Source organism: Protomyctophum bolini (assembly GCF_963924005.1).
Source record: "Protomyctophum bolini genome assembly, chromosome: 5".
NCBI classification, from domain to species: Eukaryota; Metazoa; Chordata; class Actinopteri; order Myctophiformes; family Myctophidae; genus Protomyctophum; species Protomyctophum bolini.
Window position 1 is genome coordinate 13051953 of NC_137866.1, and position 27129 is coordinate 13079081.

A 27129-nucleotide genomic window follows, 5' to 3' on the forward strand; every position below is an offset into this window, starting at 1 on the left:
TGAACGCATATATATTTTTTGTGAATATTGCTCATTCATTTCTTGTAAAGCTGAAATCCCACATTCAAGCTGAAAAGTAAATTGAGGTGAGCTAAGACTGCACGTCAACTAGGTTGCTTCACCCCCTTCCCACCCTGCTCCTTTTTGCTCTTGATTAAAAGGTAATAATACAAATTAAAAAAAAAAAAAAATTGTTGAGAGAAAACAAAACAAACAAAAAACTAAACCAAACCGATAACATACAACTGAGAATGATTCACTCAAGAGGAGCAAGTAAATGAAACAGGCCAGAGGACTGAAATGAGACGCTGTGTTGGGACTGTATTGTTGTTGTGTGTGGTGTCTGTGCTGACAGTTCTAATCCACCTCGCTTTCATTGCTCGCCCCCTCAGGCCTCCTCAGTTTGTCCACCTGCTCGTTGATCTGTCCGTCCCCGCCACGGCGGTCCTCCGTCTGCATGCTCAACAGCTCCCCTTCCTCCACACGACTCACATCCTCCTCCTCCTCCTCCTCCTCCTCTTCATCACCATCACCATCATCCTCGTCGTCGTCATCTTCCTGCTCCTCCTCTTGTTCCTTCCTCTCCTCCTCCCCCTGCACCTCCATTCGGACCTGGTCTTTCAGGTCCAGCGGGAGCGACATGGCTCCTCCCAGGCACAAGCCACCGCCACCGGCGGCGTGTCCGTTGATGGTGGCGACGACGTGCGCGCCGTCGGGGTCCCCCAGGGCGTCCTGGTGGGGACTGTGGTGGCCATCTTTGATGGGGGAGGAGCCGGCGGACTCGTTACTCACGGGGGAGATGTCGCTGCTGCTGTGCGTGTGGCTGACGGACGGCGGGCTGGAGGCCGGCTTCAGCGGGATTTGCCACGACGGAATCTTGGGAACGGAGGGCGTGGCAGGGAACTGCCTCCTGTGTGGCAAAGACAGGACAAAAGGCTCTCAATGTCTTCTGACAGAAATATGGGGAAGCTTCCCTCCCCTACTTTACATGAGTTGGGCGTTGTCATGCATTACTACGCGCTTAAAAACCATCCCGCCAGCCGCCTCGTAGCATAGTGATCTAGTGACTCAACTTCCAATCCATCCCGCCCAGGTTCCAATCCTGCTTGCGCCAAAGTTTTTGTGCCAACCACAAACAACTTTACGGTTAGTGTTAGGGTTTGTGAGGTTAGGGTTACTGTTAGGGTTCAGAAATACATTTATCACGCTGTATTTCTATCAGAAATGCATTAATCAGATGGTAATTCTGTCAGAAAGACACTGGTCAGAAGCAGAAGCAGACAAGAGAGGTGGACAAACACCGCTAGAATCAGGCCTGGTCACAATGACACCAAAGCACTTCTGTGATCAAAGTGCTTGAAAAGTGCACAGCATGTAATCAATAGTAACTGGGCGTGTTGCGGCAAAAGAAAGAGCCACTGTTCAAAGTAAGATGTTAGATGAGAACAGACCATACATGTCTTTTGACGCTAAATTGCCAGATGTTTGTCACACCTGGTAAAGATGGTCTAAAATGTTTTTAATTGCAACCACTGCAGTGTTTTCAGATCAAAAAGCCCAAAGCTGTGTCTTAAAAGGGATCATCACAGACGAACTGAATAACAGTTTACAGCGGTTTCGGATCATTTGAAAAGAAGGGGAACCAGTTTAGTGACAAATGGTTGTTGTGATTTACCCCTTCAGCAGAAAAGTAATTGTGAGAGACAGGGAAAAAACAAAATGACCTGAAAGGCCTTATTGCTGATTAGGATGTACAAGACGAACAAAACGTGCTCTATGGCAATTTTCTGACTTTCGTCAGTTTTGGGACGTAAACCATTATATTACTTGAGGCTTCATTAGCAGCAATGATATATAATCATTGCATGCTAATGGCTAGTATAAATCAGGATATCCATTTGAAAGTAGTGACAGGCGGTACCTGACTACTAGATTGGGCAACTGAGGCAAAAAGAAAAGAATGGGAAGAATTCTAATTGCGAACGCAGTGAGCACTTACTATGATACTATTCAATGAGACCTTTGACAACATGACCTCCTTGAAACCTGTAATGCGTCTTCAATTTTTTAATTTTTACCCGATACCTGATGTACATGAAGGTGCTTTTCATATTCATACTGTATATTCGGCTATAATATCAACATTACCTACTTACCAAAATATTTGTGCCTCTATTCATCGGGACTGACTACATTAAAAGGGTCCTACCAGGTCAGAAGGTTCAAATGTATCTGTCAGCTATACCAATTACAGAGTTCGAAGATTTGGAGATTAAGCAAAAGTGCCAAAGTTGAGTGGACTGTGGAGGAGGGATGAGGGGCATATTGAGAGAAAGGCTGCCAGACAAGGAGAGGAAAGAGGAAGGCCAAAGAGGAGGTTTATGGATGCAGTGAGAGTAAGAGGACTGCAGGAGGATGGAATGAATCACAGCATATCTGAATATCCACAGAAACGACCGCTGATGGGTATTAGCACATTAGTACAATTGAGGTTGACAGCATTGATGTACATTCATTGTTCTTCAATATGCCATCTATCACAACTGTACACATTTGTAGCACAATTTGTGAGTTATACTCTCAGGAAGGATGGCATGCTCATGTGATGGGTAAAGTAAACCACATACGCACGCACACACGCACGCACATACATATGTATGCAATGCATTTACAAAACAATATTACATCCAAATTGCCTTGTTTCACATACATCCTTGCCATAATTCGTTGTTGTCGGGAGGAAACCTCCTAACTCCATTTTTGAGGTTATTAATTATTATTTCTTGCATAAATCAGTGCTATTGAACACCTTTTACGTCTGTGTGTTGTTTTGAAAATATTGAACCAATAGAAAGTAGTAAAAAATGCTTTGGACAAAACCTCTTAACTCCATTCGACCCTCAAACTGTCTGCTAAAACAACTAACTCCACCACCTCTCCCCCTCTCATGCAAGTAATTAACAATATATAAACACACTACACCAACTTTGATGAGGCAGTATTGCTTTGTTTTCAAAATATAGCAGAGATATAAAAGATTAAGAATGTATGCTTACGTTGTCCTAGGGAAATAATAAAGTAACTGTGTTCGGATTGGCCAGGCACATTTTCAATAGCAGATATTAAACAGGATGCAAATAATTTGTATGTGGATGCAGAAGATTTGAATACAAAGGTTACTAGTACAGTCAATATGTCTGTTAATTTGGCACTGGACACAATTGAGTCAAATACATCATGCTAGACATGGCCAACAGGGGGTTGCCAAGCATTGTTCTGTTGCCCAGGGATGTGATCAGAAAAAAAAGACAAGAATTGATGACATCAATTAATTACCAGCTGCTGCTTTATATCCCATGGCTGAGAGGTCAGTTAGAGGCAAAAAGTGTGTGGTTAGAGACGAGGCAGCCAATCGTCAGGCTGTCAGTACAACCAATGAGAAACATAGGTCTCAACTACAGCAAGTGGGCGTGAAAGCACAGCAGAGAGAACATTGACCAGCTGTGCTTACACAGCAGCTGGTAAAAAAGCAGTGGGAAAAAGTGTACCCACATTAGATATAGACGACATAGAGATCTAGTTACCTGCTGAGCAGTAGGCCTTTCAAAGAAGCTATCTCACCCTTCAGCTCCACAACGCTCTGACTGTCAAGGATACGGTTGGTTGCAGAGGATGCCTGTGAGATAGAGTAAATGAGATATAGTTTAACAACGGTCAACCTGGCGACCCCATTTTTTGGAATGTCACTAGTATAGGCAAACATTTTTTTAATTCACCGCACACGCACGAGCGCACACACACACGCACGAGCGTGCACACACACACACACACACACACACACACACACACACACACACACACACACACACACACACACTCTACAGGTAATATGAATGGTTGCAGTAGAGGTTTGTGGATATGTTCTGCACTTCTTTCACCGTTTCTTGTGCTTTCACTTGCTGTAATTGTAAAATGAGGAAGCAATTTGTACAGAAATGGAGAAAAAAGTTCAGTTTGAGGGTAAACAAAGGTAAACACGTACAGTATATGCAAATCCCCATAGATACATGATCTTGTTACCATAGTACAACTTCACAATAGCCTGCCTATGAGGCTGCATGTTATGACAGAAGGGAAGACAAACAGCCCTAGTACTGTCATCTTTACGGCCATAAAATGGCTACTGAGAGTGAATCATGCCATTTTTACATAATTTTCCATACCGCCTAGGAAAGATTAGGGCAGGCCAGGAGTTTTGGATAATGGCCTCATCTTGAACAATGGAATCATTCATGAGGGCAGACCTTAACTTGGCAGTTTGTTTTGTTCTTTTTGTCTTTTATCAAAGGTGAGCGTTATCATTGCACTTGGCATAGCACGAATTGCTACAGGGGAGCGACGGCTAATTGTCACATCACGCAAAATATTTGAATGGCAAATTGCTGTTGAAAAAAATGTCTCTGTGGACGGGCAGGGGCATCAATTGTCAGAGGAAAATATAAGCCGATGTGTGTTTTGACGATAAAACGCAGACCAATGCAATGCAGGTGATGGCAACGACCTTCTTAGGTTGTTAGTGTGCAACTCGCAAGCAAACTCTCAGAGAACAAAACGTGTGGCATATTAAGTGGGCAGGCCATTGCAAATTCACACAGTAAACTCCTCAGTGTGAATTTAACTCTTGGGAGCATAGGACCTGCATGGACCCATAAGAGAACAGGATCTTACTAGTACATCCTGGAAACGTGTTTTTCTTTTCGTTTTCCAGGCGGCTGATGTTCGAGCTGATTGCACCTGCATTCCTCTATCTATTCCCTTCCCTCAGTCTATTCCTGAAGAAAAGTACAAACTGGCTAGGAGAGAGTACCAGGGGGAGTGTGTGTGTGTGTGTGTGTGTGTGTGTGTGTGTGTGTGTGGGGGGGGGGGGGGGGAGGGGGTTCTCAGGATAAAAGAAAGCTAAAAACTGTAATTAAGACTCTCCTGACTCACCAGAGGCAGCTTGTTAGGAAGAGCAGACCCCCTATCGAGGGGAGAGGGATAACTCGGACTCTATCGCTTGTAATTAAATCTAAGAGAAATTAATTGAATCACATCTGAAAGGGATCAGACTCATTTACAGTGGAACGAAGGAGGGAGGGAGGGAATAGAAGGAGAGGAGAAGCGAAAGGAGAGAGAAGCGCAGAAGAGACGGCAGGGTTGGAGTAGGTGAAAGTACACATATTTTTGGCGTCTTATCAGCTCCTAAACCTGGCTGATTAAGACAATGTTTTTTCGAGGTGGCGCATTGGAGGCCTGGTGAGGACACTCTCATTACAGCCTTCACCTCATTAGAACCGTCCTAATCCCTCCGCCTCCCTAAGGCAGCCACATAATAAGGCTGGAATCTGCCTCGCTCTCATTTTACCTTTGGAGGGAGGAAATGTATAATTGCTCCGAGCCTAAAGACTGGGTCTGTTCCTTAAGAAGGGGAGGACATTGTATGTCTACATGGTTACGTCATGAACATGGCGTCTACATGGTTACGTCATGAACATGGCGTCTACATGGTTACGTCATGAACATGGCGTCTACATGGTTACGTCATGAACATGGCGTCTACATGGTTACGTCATGAACATGGCGTCTACATGGTTACGTCACGAACATGGCGTCTACATGGTTACGTCATGAACATGGCGTCTACATGGTTACGTCATGAACATGGCGTTTACATGGTTACGTCATGAACATGGCGTCTACATGGCAATGCAGCTAACTTGCAGGATTAGGTTAGGTTGGAGATCCATTGTCAGCTGTTCTTATCAATGATGGAAAAAAAACACTTGAGCTGGATGTTTGGAAATTGACATTTTGGAATGCCTTACAGCAGAGATTTATATATCACACGTGTGAACTGAGTGAGGTAATTCCGTGTGAGGGTCACCAGAACTTCCAGACAGGAACACGCCCAGGGTGCCGGCCCGGTTCCGGCGAGCCGCGCCGTGTCCGAAACGGTCGAGAAATGACAGAGTTACTGTGTGGGGGAATTAGCAGACAACACTCTCTCTCTCTCTCTCTCTCTCATGCACGCTCCACATTGTAATTAGCAGGCAAAAGTGCAACATCTCCCTCTCCGTTTCTAGCAAAACAGCGACACTTTTGCCCCTACTGGTACCCATAAACATAGGGACGGACATAGAGATGGACAGGAGGGACATATGGACATAGGGATGGACATATTATTGACATAGGGAGGGACAGACATTGCTGTTCCTTGGAGTGGTTGCACCACTCAGAAATATAGTGTGTGTGTGTATATATATATATGCTTTATATCAAAAGCAGAGGCATGGATCCACAGGTCTGCTCAAGTATTCTAAACATAACACCAAATGTCAGTATTTGATCAAAAAAGGTATATTATAATTTATTTATAAGAGTATTTTTTATTATTTAAATTGAATATTTCAAAAGAGGATATTAGTCTACTCTGTAAGATTGGCAGTAATATATATTTTTCTTTTACAGTGTAAATCCACAGAGATTCCTGTTAACTGGTGTAATAGCATTGTAACTAATATGTCTCGGGTGGTTGCCTGGATATGATAGGGGTCAGCCCCTTTCGCTGCTTAACTAAGCGCTTCAGGGAAAAATAAATAAATAAATATATATATATATATATATATATATATATATATATATATATTACAAGCACACACAAAAAGAGCCTCAACTCCAGCAGCACCCAAGGACGGCAACGCACATCCAGCTAAATGAAGATAAATGCCTATGGACCATTAGCAACAAGATAAGATCTTTAACAAGCCTTGTTTAAGAGTGTCTGAAGGCAAATTAATTCACAGTTACTCTGCCGGCAGACAGTGTGCTTTTGTGTAATGCATGTATATTTATGATAGAATTAGTTTCAAAAGGAAATTCCCAGAGGAGCATTTTTGAGTGGAAAACACTGGTACAGTGCAATTGATTTCAGTCTATTTATGCACTTTCCCACTGGCAGTTCATCTCGCGCAAGCAAAGAGAGGGCGGTTTTCTAATCTTCTATGTGCATCCACTAATAAAGAGAACTATCAAGCAGTTGCGACGGCGGGGCAAACACTGTTAACTGGCAGATTTGTAATGATAATGGAGCAGAAATAGACCGGGCTGTTTAACATTAGAGACGAATCAGCCCGAAGCAAATTCATCCTTTAGCCAGCCATTTAACATTTAACAGCAGTGGTAAGAAGCAGCTACACGATAATACCCTTAAAGAAGTCATGATTACAGAGAAAAATGGCAAAAGAGTCAATTTGTCCCAGCCCCTGGAGCCTTATACGCACTGTGTGTGCGTGTGTCTGTATGTGTGTGTGCGTGTGTAAATACAAGTCAGGCTGACTCTCTAAACTGACTCCCATAACGAGGTCCCCAGCTTGGGGACACTGTACGCACACAGCAATTCAGTGGTTTCCTAACTATAAGAAATGTTTACTTAGCAGCTGAGGGAACAGAAGTCTCCATGTGTTTTGGGTTAAAGGCACATTTCCTCGCTGAGAGGTGTAATTGCCGAGCAGCGTGGCGCACTTCGAGCGAGATGCGGCGAGGCGAAACCAGAAAGCCACGAACGAACGGCGAATGATAAGCAGCTCCACGGCTCCCAACATGTGTTTCTAATCACGCGCCCCGGGACCTGAAAACAATTTCCCAATTTCCCCTATGGCCCGAGACAACAGAGGGGACCGTACGCCGCCTCGTGAGGAAAATTTAAGATCCAACACTATAGCTATAAAGCAGAGTTTATGATTTGTTTAATGGGTGTTTTGATGTGAAATATACTTTTTATACACTGCCGCCGTCCAACAAGGCACTCATGGCAAATGAAGTAGACACTTTTTAATCCAATCTGTGTATCGGCGATGAAGAATGAAAAGAAAAAACATCCTTGGTCGCTCTGTGCCTTGGAGGTAGCTCATTGTTTAAAGTGGGGCCTTGTTGCTTGGCTGAGTGAACCTTCAACGTGTTCCATTTTAAGTCTGCGTGGGTTCAATTAGGGCGTTGTTCCCACGCAGAAAACACACTCGCGCACGGCTGATGTACGCCGACACTCCTTTCAAGTCGGTTTAGAGAAACGGTGTGCCGTGTGGGGGAGAACAGCCTAAACGGCGCAACATGAGCTATGAGTCGTCGGTTTTTGATGAACCTCATCCAGGGGAGAGATTCATATTTTTCTTCCCCGTTTGGGCCAAAGCAGATGTGTTCACATATGTTTTCCTGCAGGATCCAGATGCTACACTCAAACACCCATGTGCTTAACAAGCTGTGGACATAAAACATTGTCTAAGATAGACTCTTTTCTCAAAGCACTTCTTTTTTTAGGGCCCAGGAGCATAAAGCGATTTATGACTGCTGTTATAAAAAGCAAGCAACGCTTCGTCCCCTCACTTCAGTTGAGTAGTATTTGATGTGGTGCATTTTAAGGCAAGAGTCGTGGACCTAAACTGTTATAATCCTGAGCGGATTATGAACATGGCCAATAAAAATCAAGGTGAGGGCGACCAGTGTTATGACTGCAAATGATGATGCCATGACGAGATGCACCATATTGTTTTTGATGGTGCACAATAAGGCTGTCTATCTTAGCTGGTTATGGGTGACGCATGAGTTTTCATTCCAATGCAATTCCAAGAAGCCTGTGGGTCCTTGTCAGAAGAACATGCACTGTAGTTAATGGGGGATTTGACCCAGCGACCTTCCTGTTACCGAAACGCTTCCAAACTCATGAATACTCAGCTTGAACAACAGTTCAAACAGCAGATCTTAACACGTTTATAATTAAGGCCAGTGTATGTTTTCACCAGTTTCCAGGGCAAATGTTTTGTTTTGTTTTTGTTAATAGAGCAGAAAGCAGAAACAGATATTTGTTTTTGTGTAGCCAAAAATGCTGAATCGTGGAACTGTGAGGTAATGAGAAGAGGGTGCCGAGTTGACGATGAGGGCGTTACTGTCGTTACCTCTGCTGTGGTCAGTTCCTTGGACAGCTCTTGAATCCTCTGCTGCTGCTGGACCAGGAGTTCCTGGACCGTGGCCAGGGTCTGCTGGAGCTGGTTCACTGTGGATGGACACACGCACACACCCGTAGGATTTCATTAGTTAGGAGTACTTACTTCCATTGAATAAACTAACCCTAACCCACGACACTACATGCCTGCATAACCTTAAGTGTTTATCTAAACCTAATTATTATAACCTCTAGACCTGATGCCCAAGAAAAATAATACATTCTCCCACAGTGATGAGGACCCGGCACAATGTCGGCAAAACATTTTCATACTCTGAATTCCTACTAACATTATGTACAGTACAGTACATCCTAAAAATGCTGGAAAGCACCAACACACACAAGAGTATGATGCAATCTCTAACATCTTTGTCGTGTACTATTGTAAGTTACTTATTAAAATAAATAAATAAAATATTTAACACTACACTACCGTACTCTGAATTCCTACTAACATTATGTACAGTACAGTACATCCTAAAAATGCTGGAAAGCACCAACACACACAAGAGTATGATGCAATCTCTAACATCTTTGTCGTGTACTATTGTAAGTTACTTATTAAAATAAATAAATAAAATATTTAACACTACACTACCGTACTCTCTTCCCTTAATATCATGTTTTCCTGCTCCTTCAGAGATCAGAGGAATATTGTCTAGGTGCAATTCAGTTCTGATGCTCGAACTCCATACTCTTGCAGGAGTTCGTCATTTGGAAACTTGCGCTACACCTGCATTTTTTTTTTTGTGGCTTTCACTTTATTTATTTATTTTATGGAGGGATAGACAGTAGGCTGACAGGAAATGGGGAGAGAGATGGGGTGGAGGTGTGGGGGGGTGACATGCAGTAAAAGACGTCGTGATCGGGAGTCGAACCCGTGGCACACCGCCAGACTGGATTACCAGCCACGGTAAGCCTGTACCGCTGAGCCACGGGCCAGGCCTACACCTGCATTTGTGTTGCAAGTGGTATAGGAGCATCAGCTGAATGCCCGTCTAAAATAAGAAATCCACACATGCAGCAGGATGAGAAAATATTTAGTTCTGACCTAAGGTCTAAATGGGAAACGTAACACTTCAAAAGTGTTAGTTTCATGTCATTGATCAAAGCTATCCTCCAAGAATTGTAATCAAAGCTAATAACCAGTAACTTCAGTCTGAGCTTTTTGGTCACAGAGGCGTTGGAGGGGTAAGGGGGGGGGGGCTATTTTTGAGCATAGGATGGAGATATTAATCTTTAGTGTCTGAACTTAAATCAAATAACAGTCTCTAACCTTCCATTATCCACCCAGACACTGCCTTCTAATGCATCTTAAGTCCTTAAACGATCAACAAAGGGAAAAACAAAGGCTCTCATTTGGGAGGAGGCTGCCAGACAAAATGTCCCTCCTAATCCCAATAAATATTGCTCTTTTTCCATTGACTTTGAAGATTGAATTAGTTCAAGTGTTTGGTGTTGGAAGAGGGTGTATGATTTCAAATAACACCGGGCACAGTTTGTTGCCCCCTGCTTCCAGTCACCCGCGTATTACCAAACAATGCATTAAGTTTCCCCGAGCTGATTGTATTACAGAAAACCAATAAACATTCATATAAATCATGGGCGTGTAAAGTGTTAAATCAAGCCTAATGGGATTAACATCAACAGATATTGTGGCGGTTGGTCCACTAGCTGCGGGTGTCGGCCCCAATGGTTAAAAGCTTGCAACCGCCTGCATGGGATGATGAGAGGAACCCCTCCTTCTCCGATTAACCTGAGTGCAGGACAAAGGCTGGGAGCAGTGAGGTTTCATTCTAAACACCAACGCAGAGATGACATTTGATCTTTTCAAAGGTAATATCTCGAAGCTACACCTGTGTTTAAATGGGTGGAGTTGTATCAATATGGGTGTGGTGCTGGAATGTTTGATCTTTTCACATTACGTTGTGCTAAATCTTAGTGAATATGAGTTTGGGCATGATCATTGGCTGCGCGCGTCCGGCGTTTACTGTTTGGTGAAGGCGGGCGATGAAACCAAAAAAACCTTGACCGACCCCGTTTAAGAAGGTGTTACTGACACAGGGCGTGCACACTACACCAAACGTTACCCTATTAGTCTCAATTGGTGCTTACAATAATACCACAGCTCAACATTTCCAGATGTGTGGGTCAATTTGCCAGCCTGGGATGCAGTACTGGTTTACAACCATTGGCATCGAGTTGTAAACCGGGTTTACAGCTATAGCCAAAAACTGTTTACAGCTCAGCTCTTTCCAAGTGCATCCACAAAGTTTTCTTTGCACTGCAGAGACAAAACAATGCATTAACGTCTTACCCGTGGCTATCACGGCTATGAAGCCAGGAATAATGAGGCCAGTGGCTTTGGCCAGGCATGAATCAGAAGGAGACTTTGTAACACTGGCAGGTAGGTGTGCGTGCGTGCGTGTGTGTGTGTGTGTGTGTGTGTGTGTGTGTGTGTGTGTGTGTGTGTGTGTGTGTGTGTGTGTGTGTGTGTGTGTGTGTGTGTGTGTGTGTGTGTGTGTGTGTGTGTGTGTGTGTGTGTGTGTGTGTGTGTGTGTGTGTGTGTGTGTGTGTACAGTACGTACACGTGTGTGCGTGCGTGTTTTGTGACAGTGAGAATCTGAGACAAGCCGAGGAGTGAGGCTCGCAGCTGCTGCGAGGTGGGCCCACATTGTGTATTCAGTAAATTATTCAGTAAATACCTCCATATAATGTACACTACATATGTCCAGGCCTGTGTCTGCCTTTAATGGCCAGCTGGTCACCAATATGGCTCCCACCGCCAAAGAGTGCCCAAACAGCCGCACAATTCCATTACAGCCCGGGTGTGCTGAAGTGCTTCCAAGATCCATTCATTAATTGTCCGTGTGAAGTTGTAGGGAAATCATAATGGGAGTCAAACCCCCCCATTTTGGAGCTGGAGCGAGAGAGAGAGAACGAGGGGGTAAGAGAGAGAGAGATAGAGAGAGAGAGGAGGGGGGGGGGGACTAATGCAGTCTCCATTCAAAAGGATACATCACTTCATTGCACCCGGCACTAGAGAAATACATGAACTTTAACAAAAGGGGAGTTCAAGCAATTGGCAGCAGCCAGGCGGTTGGTCGCTATTACTCAGTGCAGTGAGGAAAGAGAGAAGAGAGAGAAGGGGAGAAAGAAAGAGCGAGACAGAGAGGTGGAGAAAGAGCGAGAGAGAGAACACACAGGGGAAGAAAACACTCAGTGTAATTGTAACCCCTCTCCACAACTGTTAACTACAACAGTCATTAACTACAATAGCAGCTTGGCTACTGCAGTCATAGCAAATTAGCTCCTCGCATTGGCTAAAGGAAAGACCCTGAGTTTTCAGTCAGAACGGTGTCAAGAGTGTCAACCTCTTTCTTCCGTCATAAACTCAAACTCATCTCTAAAAAAAAAGCACCTCACATCCTCTTTCTGCAAGTTCCTGCACTCACTGAAATATGTCCCTATATTATTACTATAAATATTAACCTAAAACTCCTTCTCTCCCAATGACATCAATTCATTATGATATTGTATCATGTGGACAGGGTGCACTCACTGCACTGAGCCCTGGCTACGAAGCTTAGTTGGCTAGCAGGTTGAGCTAGTTATTTTTTGGATGGCAGATTTGTGTTTGTACTGGTTAATATGTATACATTCAAAATGTATACATTTCAATCGAATATCTTAGTTACAATGCAATTGAGTTGCTGTGTATTTGTTTTTAGGTTAACTGTTGCACAATCGCAATATCACACTCTAGTCCCACTCCCGTGGTCTCCTCCGGCCCCTGCACTTCTCCCGGTAATCTCCCCGATTTGAGGTGCCTTGTCCCCGGCCAGAATTCAGGCTCAGACCACCGGGACACCCATAGCGTAGCATTTCTCATAAATTCAATAAATATGCATGTGTTGAAATATATTTATCATATTTATCTATTTTCCTCTACCTACTTTGCTATAGCAACCTACTATATTATATTATATTGCTGATTTCATACTTTGAGTAAACAATGTAAATAATTTGTAAAGTGCCATATATATTATTTTTCTTTGTCATAAACTAATCCGTTTCGTTTCTATAGAGCAGCTTTCACTGTAGTGCTCCAGCCTCGCAGAGACCAGGCCAAAAACAGAGAACTGCTACATCTCCTCTGAAGCCAAAGTTTTGGGTGACGCATTGTGATCTTATAGATCGGCTATTTTCGGCCCCCAGCTACGCATAAATCAAGCATTATGCTTCCAGTCTGGCTAGAGCAGGGGGTAGGCAACCTGCGGCTCTACAGCCACATGTGGCTCTTATAGGCAAAGAAGTATGAAAAGGAATGAGGTTTTCTTTTTCCTTTCGTTTCTTTTCATAATTCATTATTGAATTTGTAGTAGGCATAAAGTTATTCTTTCATTTTGATATTGCAAAAACAATGTTGCCTATACACCCGATAAAAATAAGAATCAAATTGAATGAAGGAAAATAGAATAAATAGAAAAATCCCAAATACTTAAAGTTTGCTTTATTAAAGCAAACATATTTTTGCGGCTCCAGATAGAATTGTAATACGTTTTTGGGCCAGAAATGGCTCTTCTGATAATAAAGGTTGCCTACCCCTGATTACTTGCATTGATGGCGATCTATGAGTTGAATCTAATTCCACAACCTCTTCAGCTCCATCTTAGCCCACAGCACTTTCCCTATAGCCTCAGCAACCTTACAGGCTTATGCAAAGGCTCAACTTATGTATATGCATAGTTTCATTATATAGATATTACACTGTTAGACGGATGTTGGGTTATTAGCATATGATTCTTGATGACTACCGGTATTTATTAAATGCCTAAATTGAAAAGGCTCTATGTATATTAGATATCAGCTAAATAAATTGTAAAAAATGTCCTACAAATATTATGCATCTTTATAATCCCACCCTCTCTCCCCGCAGTGACCATTGAATCTTACTGTGAAATCCGGTCTATTATCAAACAAAACAAGGGTTGTGTTGGCAGAACTCCAAATAAAAAAAGGGAAAAAGTACAATGAATGGGTAGGCAAGGCAGCCAGAGGAAACGTGATTTGCATAGTCGAGGCGAAATAACCATAAAAGAGAGCATATTTGTTAATCAGATTTCGAGTGGTGCACCTTGCTTGCACGCGATCTCACAGAGCTGTTGCCCTCGGCCTACCTAACTCGCCCAGAGTGTAGCAGGACGAGTGTGATCTGATGAAGTGTCACAAGGGCTTAATTTGCTTTAGTTCAACGCTGAAGGGAAAACAACACAATGGCTGCTGTGGTAGTAGCTGATGATGATGAGCTATCGTTGCTGATAAGTGTGGCCTCAATCAGTGCTGGGAAAAGTACTTGCATTTCTTACTCGAGTAAAAGTGCATCAATACAGCAATATAGAAATACTCTGTTACAAGTAAAAGTCCGGAATTCAAAATGTACTTTTGAGCAAAAGTACAAAAGTATTGTAAATGTGCCGTGTACAAAAAATGTATTGAAAATCAGATCTACAAGCTCACAATGCGTCACATCACACGACACATTGTGAACTTGTAGATCAGCTATTTTGAAATGGCCGAAATGAAGTGGTTAATGTATGTTGCATCTGCAAAGTAACTAAAGTTAAAGAGATGTGGAGTAAAAGCATTAGAAATTGTACTCAAGTACAAATACACTCAATTAAGTACAGTACTTAAGTAAATATACTAAGTTACTGGGAATTTCTACCTTATTTTACTTGTATCCACACTGCCGAGGGGACTTTCTACCGGCTGCTGTACTGTATGTGCATGTGTAACGATGTGTGGAGCCTGGGATAACATGGTTGTGAGCTTGTAGATCGGCTATTTTCACAATTGTTGCCTCTTTCTTATAGTATTTGACCGATGTTTGACCAGTTTTTATAGCATAGTTTGTTGATTACTTTTGATGCAGTAATGGTCTTCTTCTTTTTGAGCCTTTGTATAGGTATTATACAAGACTTAAAAAGTCCTTCAATTATCACTTAACTATCATCTGGGACCCCCCCCACAAAAAAATAATAATAATAAAAAGAATCATGTGGGGACCTCTCTGGGGGTCCCGACCAACAGGTTGAGAACCACTGATCTCACCACTGTTATCTCTCCCTGCCCAGGCAGGCTTTCCATCTTAGCGGTAAATGGTGCATTTTAAATAGCGCCTTTATCCAAAGCGCTTTACATAGATTGTGCATTACATTCACCCATTCACACACACATTCATACACCGACGGTGGAGGAAACCATGCAAGGCACCAACCTGCTCATCGGGAGCAATTAGGGGTTCAGCGTCTTGCTCAGGGACACTTCGACATTAACTCTGGGGGAGCCCGGGATCTAACTGGGAGCCTCACGGTTCCCATCGGGCTGCTCTACCGGCCACTCTACCCCTGAGCCACTGCCACCCCACCGTATTTATGTTATTTTTTTCCCTATTTCAGTGTCTCTTATGGGAGGGCCTTTCTACAACATGAGGCATTTTAAAACACGGTGCCTCGTGTCTCTTCGGGTGAAAGAAGACACAAGCTGAACGCCATCACTAATGAGACCAAACTTTCTCCATCTCTCTCTCGCTCTCTCTCATTTACGCCTCCCCTCCCAGGATGTTTAATTACATTGACGAAGAGCTAGGAATGCATCTCCCTCGCTCCCTCCCTCCATCCCTCGCCCGCCGTCTGACAGCCAGGTTGAGAATCCTCACCTGTCCGACATGGGAGCCGCACCTGTCACTGCGCACTTAATCACACTGGGCCTAGCACTGAGCTCAGACACCACGCCGCACACGCACACGCACACGCACACACACACACACACACACACGCACACACACACACACACACACACACACACACACACACACACACACACACACACACACAACAAAATTAAAATGAACTTTCTCGCCACCAAGGGGAAGGAGGGTGGATACTGATGGCGGAGGGGTTGGTGCGGGAAGAGAGGGATGGATGGGGGGGGAGGGAGAGAGGACAGAGGGGTGGGGGGGGGAGGGTGCGGGGGGAGAGAAAAGTTGTCATTTCCCAACCCCTCATTAATATTCCGAGGTTAAGAGCTTTTCAGCGAAACGTAATTAATTGAGCCCGAGCCTGACAGTAAACAAGCAATTTCAAATTAAAGCGAAATGACAGCGGCGTCATTTGTTAAAAAACGTGCAGGGCCCCCCGATTTTGGCGACAGATAAATGAAGGAAAATGTTAAGGAGGGAGAAAGTGATGAAGATATTAATCTTCACCTGTCTGTGTCAGTGTGCCACTCATCGCCGCAATGTTGCTCTCCATCCTCTGCAGATGCTTCTTGTCTTCTCTGCTGCTCATAATGAGGGGAAGGATGTATTTCTGCAATTAAAAACATGACACGCCATTACACTTCTCTCCACTGGGAAGGGACAGACAGAGGAGGAGGAGAACAGAGGCAGGGCACCTGGCTTTGACAGTGCAGGGTCAGGGACATTGTTTTTATTGGACTGGGGGCCGCCTCGATCACCAAAATGATAATGCGCCTGCATTGTTAGTGCTTTTACAGCAGCTGGACATGTATGAATGGCAGAACAGAGAAAGACAAACAAAAGTCCAGGCTGGGACAGTGAAGGACAAATACATACAGTAGTAGGGCTACACTCAGCAGAATAACCAAATGTGATCATTAACATTGAAAATGGTCCCCCTGAATTGCGAGACGGTGTCAGCGCGTTTGTCAGCACTCTGCATCCGAGTAAACAGGAGTGATGTGTGTACCTCACAGCCAAATGAGGATCTTTGTGGTCCAGGGTGACTGTTATCCAGATGACAAGCCTGCGAATGAGTGCACGGCGGAATCGTGTTCATGTGTGTGCATGATGGAGCTGAGCTCAGCAAATAAAACCACGCCTGACGTGGTCCTGAAGGACCACTGTGGGGCTCCGTTTCAAAGTCTTTGTGGTTTGTTCGCTAAAATATATATATTTTTTTTACTAATAATAAAATAAAAAAATGTCAGCCCCTCGCAACACATGTTACAGTTCTGAAAGCTCTCTGCTGTCGCTGATGCTGACCCCAGCCGGGTTTTCTCTCCAACTCAGGTGGCGGCTGGCGACACCGTGTGCGAGTAATAAACACTTTTTAGAGGAAAAAAGATTAAACAAGTGTCAACACATAGTAATTAATAAGTGGGCTGCTGGGAGTGTGGTGTTTACAAGGCGCTCCATAGCATAAATAAAGTATGGGCAGAAGCCCGGGCATATGGTGCGACTGGCGCCGCACTCCGGTGACATGACAGCAGCCGGTGCTCTGCTGTGCCCGCCAGGGAATACCACCTCCCAGGTTACCAGCGGCTGGCTGGCCCTGCTGGGACCAGTGGACAGCAAGTGTGTGTGTGTGTGTGTGTGTGTGTGTGTGTGTGTGTGTGTGAGAATGTTGGACAGTGAGAGAGACAAAAGAGGGAGGGAGAAAAAGGAGAGAAAGGTGGTGGAAGAAAAGTGGACAACGGGGAGTATAATGGAGAGACATAGACAGAAATTGGTTAGTGATAGACATACTGTAGTGTACACCACAATATTGACCATAATTACACAGCAGCTATTTTGGCCTTACTTTATACTTTTCATACCCAAGCAGGGCTTGCGTTAGGCCGGAAATTGACATCTGTTGTATTTGTTTTATATGTAAAAAACTGGAAAATGGACATTTAGACTGGTAAAAAACACACAAGATAATTATGTCCAGACAGAGCGATGCTGGCCTGTCATTCATGTGTCAAGTGTGCCAGGTCAGCTATGCTCATTATTCTGTAGAAAATGTTCCAATATCAAAAATCAAAAAAGCTTATTTTGTTGAGAAAACATTGCACAGCTTCACGCAAACCAAATGCAAAAATGTTATGTAATTCTTGTGCACGGTGAAGCTATTCATTAAATTATTAAACTACAGTAGTATTCCTATTATACAGTTTTACAGATTATAATACTATGCTGTGAACTATATAGTAAACTGCATCATTAAATGCACATGCCTGTCATTCATGCTTTGAAAATAGGTATGGCCATTTCCTTTACAGTATTATGTCTTCAAACTGTAATCATTCTGGACATTATAGCTGGCAGTTTTAAAATGCTGTACCCAAGCATGAAGTACCGTAAGACCAAAATGGCCACCATGTGGTTATGGTCAATATGGTGCTGTTTTCCACCCTATAAGTATGGCCAAAACGTGATGAATATGGTCAGAAGAGAAGTGGAAAGAGACATAAAGAGAGATTGAAGGGAATGGTGGCAAGAGGAATGTAGGAGACCTAAATGTGTCAGGTACGCTACGGCCCAGTGGCAGGCTGGTAGACGTACAGTAGGAATAATGGGACATCTTAGGAGACGGCAAAACATCTCATATAGTACAAATATATACTTTATGCATGATATGCATATGCAACATCGAGGTACACAGAGACATGCACATGCTTGCTTGCGTGCACACAAACGGTGTACTATAAAAAGGTCTGCTGTCCACCCGGGGGAAAGAGCTACTGCAAATAGTGCCGTCCTCCTCAAAAATGAGAGTAATAGTTTCCACATGCCACTCAGAGGTCTGCTAACAGCCACTGAGGAATTAATGTCACTGAGGGACAAGGGGCCTCCCGAGCTCATGTTCAAGGGCTGCTAAGCCTGATAAAAAAACCCCACTGTGATTATTTTTAGACAGCAAGATATCAGAAGAGGTTTGTGTGCTGCCTGCATTAGCAACTTTATTATAAATAAATTTTCCCTCTCCTAAGAAAAATAAATTATATATACATCAAGAAGGGGGGTGTGGGGGAGGGGGTGTGGGGGGGAATAAATAACAGGGGGTCCAAATGAGATCATGCTCTGATGTAAACCAGAGCAAATTTTAACAGCGAGACCGGAGTGACGTTGTATAGAGGTGCTATAACTCATGATCGAGTGACGTAGCCACAAAGCCCACCAATATAAAAGTAATATCAGGGACAGACGGTGCCGACAGTTCTAAATGTACAACGGATGAGAAATATGAACAGTTAGAGAGCACTCCTCAGTAGACTACAGTCTTGCACAGTTTTCATTATACTCTGAGGGCCAGCAGAAGCGTAGTGTGTAACCCAGAGCCGTTGAAAGAGAGAATTACGACACCCTTTGATCTCACCACAAAGCGTTCATGTGGTTCACGTATCGTGTGTGCTTCATCAACACCCATTATGGCGACTAAATATTTGGAACTATACGGTCATGTTTGGAACTACTGGTCGCCCCCAATGGCACGTATTACTTCCACGTTCTTCTCCGTTACAAATCAAACTGTATCAAAATGATTGAAGACTGAATATTAAATGAATATTCTCCGTTTACATCGGAAGTCTGTCGTAACTCGTAACTCTCTCTCCCAATAGCTATGGTGTAACGCAGTGGAGTCATATTTTGTTGGTCCTCTCTGAGGTCCAACGGAAGCATGGTGAAACGTAGCGTTTCTCAACAAAATCATTTACAAAAGTGGCTTGCCGTCGTGTTGCCACATTACATTACAGGCGATTCTTCAGAAAGATCTATAAACTCACACACCATGTCAACGCACGGTGAGTGAGCTTGTAGATTGGTCGTTTCTGTGCAAAACCATCACAGATTAACTATACAATGAGGCTTTATTAAAGAACAACGCTGCATTCTTTCATCTCGCAATATTCTGAATGGAGTCAGAATTTTACATTTTGCCAGTATATTATTATTGCTCGATGCCTATTTAATTCTAGAACCCAGTGCAGAATGAGTGGAGAACAGGTTATGTAACCTACCCTGTATACCTGATGCAGGCCAAAGGCCATGCCCACCATGATGACGGTGAGGGCCCCATAGTCTCTCCATCTGTAGCCTGTGGGACCTGGAGAGTAGACAGAAGACATTGAATGTGATGTCCAATGTGCGCTGCTCGTACACCACTGGTTCCCAAACCTTTTCATATCAACGACCCCCAAATTGACACTAATTATCCCGCAGACCCCCATTTGAAATGATATGCCAGGGACCCCCATAAGAGAAGAGTTTTACGACTCTAGCAGTGATTTCTCAACCCGTTTAATTTCAAGGACCCCCCAGTTTGATATGCATTAGTCTACGGACCCCCCATTTAATGGCATTTCAATCTCCCCAATCCCCAATTTATATTGTAAAATACATTTAAATGTAACTCTGAGAGTGTACCAAATGGACCCTGACGGTTCCATTTGGTTCCATTTGTAAACTCACAGAGTTACAGACCCATAAGGGTCGATTTGGTTTCCAAACTAACATTTAGCTGGGGACCCCCTGGAACTCCCTCAAGGACCCTAACACTACTAAACATTATAATTCCTAACTTTTAATACGTTTAATCTGCATCTATGTTTCATTATTATACAACAGGTCATTTACTGTATTAAGACAGATTTTGCTTTATTATTTAGATAGCAGAGTTGTAGAGAGACAGGAAGTTAGTGTAAATACAACGTAAATATTTTTGTGTCTGATTGTTCAGAATCGATAATGGTGGACCAAGTGCTCAACACCAGTATTTGGATCAAATATAGACACTCCTGGTCAAATATTACTCATAGCACAAAAAAGTACAGTACTGTCCAGTGTCCACCACTGGGAATCAAACTGTGACACAACCAGTCCCCACGACTTTATTGTGTTATCCTTTTAGCCTATAAATGTCTGATGTACCTTGTGTGGTTTACATTTCTGCCTAAATAAAGTATTTAATCAAGCAATCAATCAACACACCATGCAGTCATCCAACAGCCTCCCCAGTCCCCACTACTACAGAATCTGTTGAGTTTGAATTGACTTTGTTGAATGTTTCAATGCCAAGAACGAGTAGGTAAGCAGGCAAACATGCAGAAAAAGTGGAACTTCTAAAAAAGAAAAATGCAGCCGTAATCCAGAATGGTGACAAAACCACCATCAAATAATATTTGACAATATTTGTCACCATTCTGGATTACGGTCATTTGTACGGTCAACACCAGTGACGTTATCCGACAGATAAATATCAGAAAATGTACATTGTTTAAAGAACTAACTGCCACACTCCATAGAGAGATTAGAGACAAGGCACTTCTTTGTGTTTTTGCAATACTGAACTTTAGAAAATCTACACATTAAAATGTATTTGCAGAGAATAAGCAAACAAGCACTGAAAATCCTGTTCTTACAGAACATATGACTTTATCCTGTGCTTATTTTGAAGTGGGAACAAGCAGAATGTATGTATTCCATAAATCCTCGAGAACCAGATTGGGCGGAAAGGTGAGCGAGTGCATGTTTATAAGTGGATTGTGTCGCTGAGTGACAGACAGTGTGCTAAATGTGTCATTGTGTGAGCTGTCTTCTGGGTGGGCCAACTGTCAGTCACGGTGGATTTTTCACCACACATAAGAAGAGACGCATTCAACTGAAAATGTCTCTAAATAGCAAACCGTTCAGTGTAGAGGAAAATGTAAGAGTTTCTCTCATGTTGACTCCAGTAGGGCCTCAAAAAATTAATGGGAAATTAGATTTAACTACTTAAACCTGTATACTTTGTATACATTGTACATCAAATAGTGTAAAATGCAAATATGCAAGCTCTCAATGTGTCACATTATGAGCTTGTAGATCTGCTATTTTTTTGAGGGGCGCTAGCCCCTCCTATGCCCAGCTTTGTGTGTCCGTGTGTACCACGACAACATTTGATTGGCTGAGCAGTGGAATATGATGTATGATGATAAGAGCTCCCCTCACTTCACAGGAGTGATATTTTGCCCCTATTATGACATTCCCAGATTAAATTAATGGCTAAAAGGTTAAAGTTCACCATTTCGTAATTCGAAATATGATTCTGTTTTCCTACAGAGATATGAATTACAATTACAAGCCTGATTTATACTTCGTCGAACGACGGTGTCACACATGGAAAAGAGCCGATCTACAATCTCACAGCGGCGTGCAACACTGCTGTATGATGATGGAGTATAAATTAAGCATTACTGTAAAATTTCAAGGTGCAGAGCAATATGACTCTCCTCGCTCAAGGGCAGATAACAACCCCCAGCCAATGCACTTGGGTACGAACCCACAACCTTCCCCAATGAAAATCCTAAATCATCCTGCATTGTCCACATAAATTTGGGTCTTCATCAACATCACGGCCACGATAGATCGTCACCTATCCCAGAATACGGCGCTTCTGTGAGCCCCGGGAGTCCTTGGGGTAGGTGCTTGACCCTGAACAAGCCTCGCCTGCATCACCGGGGGTCTTTTACTTGCTCTCCCCCTTGCAGGACCTTCCATTCTTCCTCTATCTTTCCCTCTTCCACTTCTTCCCGTTTTTTTTTTATTTGGTCACTTAAGCCACGGAGCTGTGGTCTCCATCCCCCGTTTTTCCAATCTCCTCTCAAATTTATTGGGTTCAGTGGAGGCCTTCCTGTCCTTCCGCTGCGTGGAAATAGAGATCAGAGTATCCATTACTCCGACAGAGATGGATGCGGGTCCCCGTGCACTGTCCCCATAACAAGGACATCAAAGGGAGGTAGCCCCCTCTTTTCGGCGTGACCCCCCGTACAAGACTCCCCGCTCTCACCTCATTATGCAGTTCCCTTATAGCCGTTTTGATATAAAACCCCCCACTATGGACAGAGAGGCGCGAGTGTCTCTAACTACATGGCCATCCCATCAACATCACTTTCATTACAAAACATGAGATGCCGGGGAGTCAAGGACAGTGTGGTAATAAATGAGGGTGGAATACATCTGGAATCATTGTCATACGGGTTAAGCATTATGCGGACTTCATTCTGCATTGGTAAATCAGTGGACAACGCTTATAACCTACTGAGGTAATAAAGATACAGGTTGCAGTGTGAGGTCTCGCCAGGGTGAAACCTCTTTTGAAACGGACTGTGAGGGGTGATTTCACGAGATGGAGCCATGACAGTGCCATGTTCACTATATTTGAACAGGATGCTCGCTAAACGATTCCCGATCTAGGCAAATTTCTGCCGGGATTATGTACGACTGTTACATTTGTAAAGGTTTAGCCATATGGAGAGCTGATGACAATTCTGTCGATTGTACTGTATTTAAAACATGTAGTGAGTAGTTAGTGAACAGTTAGTTTCAAAGTGTAGACATAATAAAGGTAGGTGAAAAAATGTGATGATAGTATGCATGAATGCAATGTACATCAGGGGTGCCCCAAAGCTAGCTTGCGATCTACTGTATCAGTAGATCACAAAGCGTGTGCAGGTTGACCACATGACATGTCCCTAGAAATATATACGGTAATGAAAAATAATTTTGGCACCTTCCACTTCAATTAAGGTGACTAGATTGATTGACATCAAAAAGGGCCTGTCAGCTCAAACCCTTCAAGATCATTTTTATATAAAACTAATCTAACCAAATCCATTTTCCCCCTCTATTTCCCATTCCAAGTGCGTATGTCAACGACAGCCAAAGACTCCAAAGACTCCTATTCCAAAGACCCCTCGGGTAATTTTCTTTAACTATTTTCAGCAATGGGGTACTGTAGTTTTTTTGGGTGGGTAGATCTTGTTGAGCTGGTCATTTTGAGTCAAAATGCTGTGGGGGCACCCCTGATATTGTCACATCAAAGAGGAGACGGTGTGTGAATGTGTGGTCTCACTGTGTGCCAGTTGGTGGTGGGCGAGGAGTGGATGTGGGAGTCCCACAGGGCTGAGTGCAAGGATCTCCTCTGTGCTGCCGGAACGCTGGATGGCCAAGTCCACTTCCTCATCGGTCAACCCTGAAAACAGGAGACATACAGTACACCTTCAGTACCACTGGTCAGAGGTAGTAGACAACGACTGTCTGCTCACTCGTCTGATTGAGTGAAGGATTTATTAACAGTTTTGGAGAACTACAGTACATTTCAAGCACAATTCAATACAAGACTGTTAACTGTGGATGACACCATGAAGCTTTACACTTGTTTGACATTAAGGAAGTATTTACAGGTACATGTGTATCTTGGTGGTGTAACGAATCTTGTGGACCAGACCCATTGCAAGATGCTGTACTCTTGTCGTCAACTGGAGAAAGTATACTCAAAGGGGTTACTTACTGTAAGTATAAGTATCAATGCTGCAATGTAGAAGTACCCCGTTACAAATTAATGTCCGAAATTCAAAATGCACTTGAGTAAGTAAGTACAAAAGTATTGGCATCAAAATGTACCAAAAGTAAAAGTACTCATTATGTATTATGTCTCATTTGAAATGTTCAAATGTATGAATCAAATGTATAGATCTACAGATCTACAAGGTTGAGCATGTAGATCGGCTATTTTCAAATTGCCAAAATATATATGGGTGTTTAATGTATGTTTTGCAATAATATTCAAAGTAACTGGTAACTAAAGTTTTCAAATAAGTGTAGTAGAGTAAAAGTACAATATTTGCCTCTGCAATGTAGTGGAGTAGAGTAAGTAAAAGTATAGAACAATTGACATATTCAAGTAAAGTAAAAGCACCTAAAAAATTTACTTAAGTTCTTAAGTACTACCACTAAATGAAAGCAATGGCTCTGGGCCTGTCATAATATTTGTGCTATAACATTTCCCATGACCCCCATGCACCACCTCCGCATCTTCAAAGTACAATTCCGGGGAAGCTGTGACCAAACATATCTTTGTTTCATTCATGTCACAGACATCTTCTTTACAAAAATGTGTCGGTTCTTCAATTCTGTAGTGCAGTGGTTTTCAACCCTTAAGTAAATCATATCAAGGCCCATTGTTTATTCTGCATTTGAGCCACGGAGCACCGTTTGATGACATTTAGCCTCTCAGACCCAAAACTAAAAAATATTTTGTTGTCGTTGGATAAGATTTTGTCCACAATTCCATGCTGTATTAATGTTGGTACCATTAGGAGAGCAAACGGTCAAAATAATTCCTCTACATTCTCTAATTGTGTAAACTTCTTGTAAATTAAGTGGTGCAGATGTTTAACAATAATCTAACTCTTGAGAGTGAAACCAAATAGACCCATAAGGGTCCATTTGGTTTCATTTTACACTCTCATGAGTTAAAGCAATATAAAGGGTTAAATATCTAATAAGGGTCCATTTGGTTACCAACTTTCCATTTAGCTGGGGACCACCTGGAACCCCCTCAAGGACCAATGGTTGAATGAAAACCCACTGCTGTAGTAAACGACAAAGTGGTGGAGATCCATCTAAGAATGAAGGAAACCGAAGCGCGGTGCTGAGCCTATTAGCCGTCACCAAAGGCAAAAGAAAATAAGACTGTCCACTTCTTCTTCAGATATATTTCCCAGGTGGAGATTTCATACACCCCAGACAGAGAAAATGCATTATTTTAATTTCTTCATTGTGATGTAAATGTATTACATAATTTTGCAAATGCCAATATAATTTAATCTTCGGATCTTTTTAATGATTTTAGTGATGATTAAATTGCAAAGGGCTCCCTGATGGAGAATCAGAGGGGAGGAGTGAAGAAAAAAAAGATTTAATATGAACATCTCCTTTTGTGGGAAGATAGTATTTTATTTCAGGCACCATATGCAGACATTGCTACAGGTCTCATCCTTTAATGAGAATCATAATCTAAACAAAAGAATAATAATTACAATTACGCCCTTATTTAATTTGAAGTATACAAAAAAGAAAAGAAGAAGCCGTCAAGAATTATTTAGTCACTGTACATGAATTCCTTTATAAATGCACTGGGGACGCTTAATTTGAAATCAACTGACTGCTGTCAAGGTCTCACTTATTGATAAGTACAGTATATATTATGATGAAACATCAGCCTGCATGGGTCTATACTGTACTACAAGGCTATAAGGCCCTCTGCAGCTTAAGAGACTCTCTCATGACCATTTTAACATAATTTCCCGGCCCATTTCCTTGACGGTGTTTCCTGGGTTTCCAAGGGCTTCCTTCTGACAGAAAACACCCCTTTGCTGAGAGGCCCTTTTACTTGTTCTGCTCCCATGGGCTTCGGATAGAATCCTTTACATGTTCAATATACGCTGCCTACACCGCGAGGGAGAGCCGCTGGGAAGACTCTGTTAAAGAGATGTTTGTCACAGATGCCTGCCTGCCTGCCAGACAGTTAGTTGTTCTTGGTTCTGCGTGTCCCCGTGCATACCCTGAGTGATCGTCAAATGCCTGTTTGGTGATCTTCATAACACCCATGTAGAGCCTAACACTCACGTTGATTAATTATTGAAACCTGCAGCTGCCGGATCAAATCCCATCCCATCCCAAAGTTGAGTTGAGATTTAAGAAAATATACACAATCGTGCCAAATGATTGATATTATGAAGTGTGGGGTTAATAGGACAAGAGTAGAGAAATAAGAGTCAAGCTTAAACAGTTCACAGTTCCTAACCTTCATTCAAATCCACTCTAGCCAATGAAGTCCGAAAGCATGCAGAAATCTGTGGACAATCTCCCACTTAAGGGCTTGATGCCAGAGAGGGGAGGTCCGGCTCGTCACCTATTTAAATGCTTCAAGGACTCCAAATGGCCATGAAAATTGTTGAATAATTGAAGGCAAATATTGGCCAGCGCCTGTCGTCTACGGCAGGTCCTGAGTGCCAGGAAGTGGCTAGCGCCATGTGCTGAGCTTGTGCAGTCGGGCTGCACTGTTCAATAAGCAATAATGTGTCCCCGGACTCCCGATTCATCTGACCACAGCAGACTACACGGTGGCAGACTATTGAGTGAGAGACATGCAAGATCTCCATTCCACAAAATGCCAAATAAATAAATAACTAAATAAAGTAAAGCCCCCCCCCTTACTTCCCTTTTCACCTTGAAATGTTTTAATGGAAACAACTTCTAGGGCTAGCATTAAGATTAATGTATGTACATCATAATGGCTATTCATTTCTTTAATGCTGCTGTTTGCATAGGAGAATAAAAGAAGCTAGCGTGCCCCTCCCCCATACGCCCGCCCGGCATCAAAATAAAATACATGGAAATTCATAAACCTGTTTTCTTGTCGAATTACAGCTCACTTGACTAGGTTGCGGGGCTCTGATCTGTTTATTGTCGAGGGGAAAGA

General features: G+C 42.9%; 1 protein-coding gene across 1 annotated transcript in view; it reads right to left on the minus strand.

Moving 5' to 3' along the window:
* Nucleotides 1–296: 296 nt before the first annotated feature.
* Nucleotides 297–27129, minus strand: part of pex14 (peroxisomal biogenesis factor 14) — a 59844-nt gene continuing 33011 nt past the window's right edge. Inside the window, exons 4-9 of the mRNA XM_080763359.1 lie at nucleotides 23716–23835; nucleotides 19844–19929; nucleotides 16305–16407; nucleotides 8988–9085; nucleotides 3585–3676; nucleotides 297–910 (exon numbers count right to left, since the gene is read on the minus strand). Coding sequence (XP_080619485.1) covers nucleotides 358–910; nucleotides 3585–3676; nucleotides 8988–9085; nucleotides 16305–16407; nucleotides 19844–19929; nucleotides 23716–23835 — 1052 coding nt within the window. The 3' untranslated portion in view covers nucleotides 297–357. The remainder of the gene's footprint in view (nucleotides 911–3584; nucleotides 3677–8987; nucleotides 9086–16304; nucleotides 16408–19843; nucleotides 19930–23715; nucleotides 23836–27129) is intronic.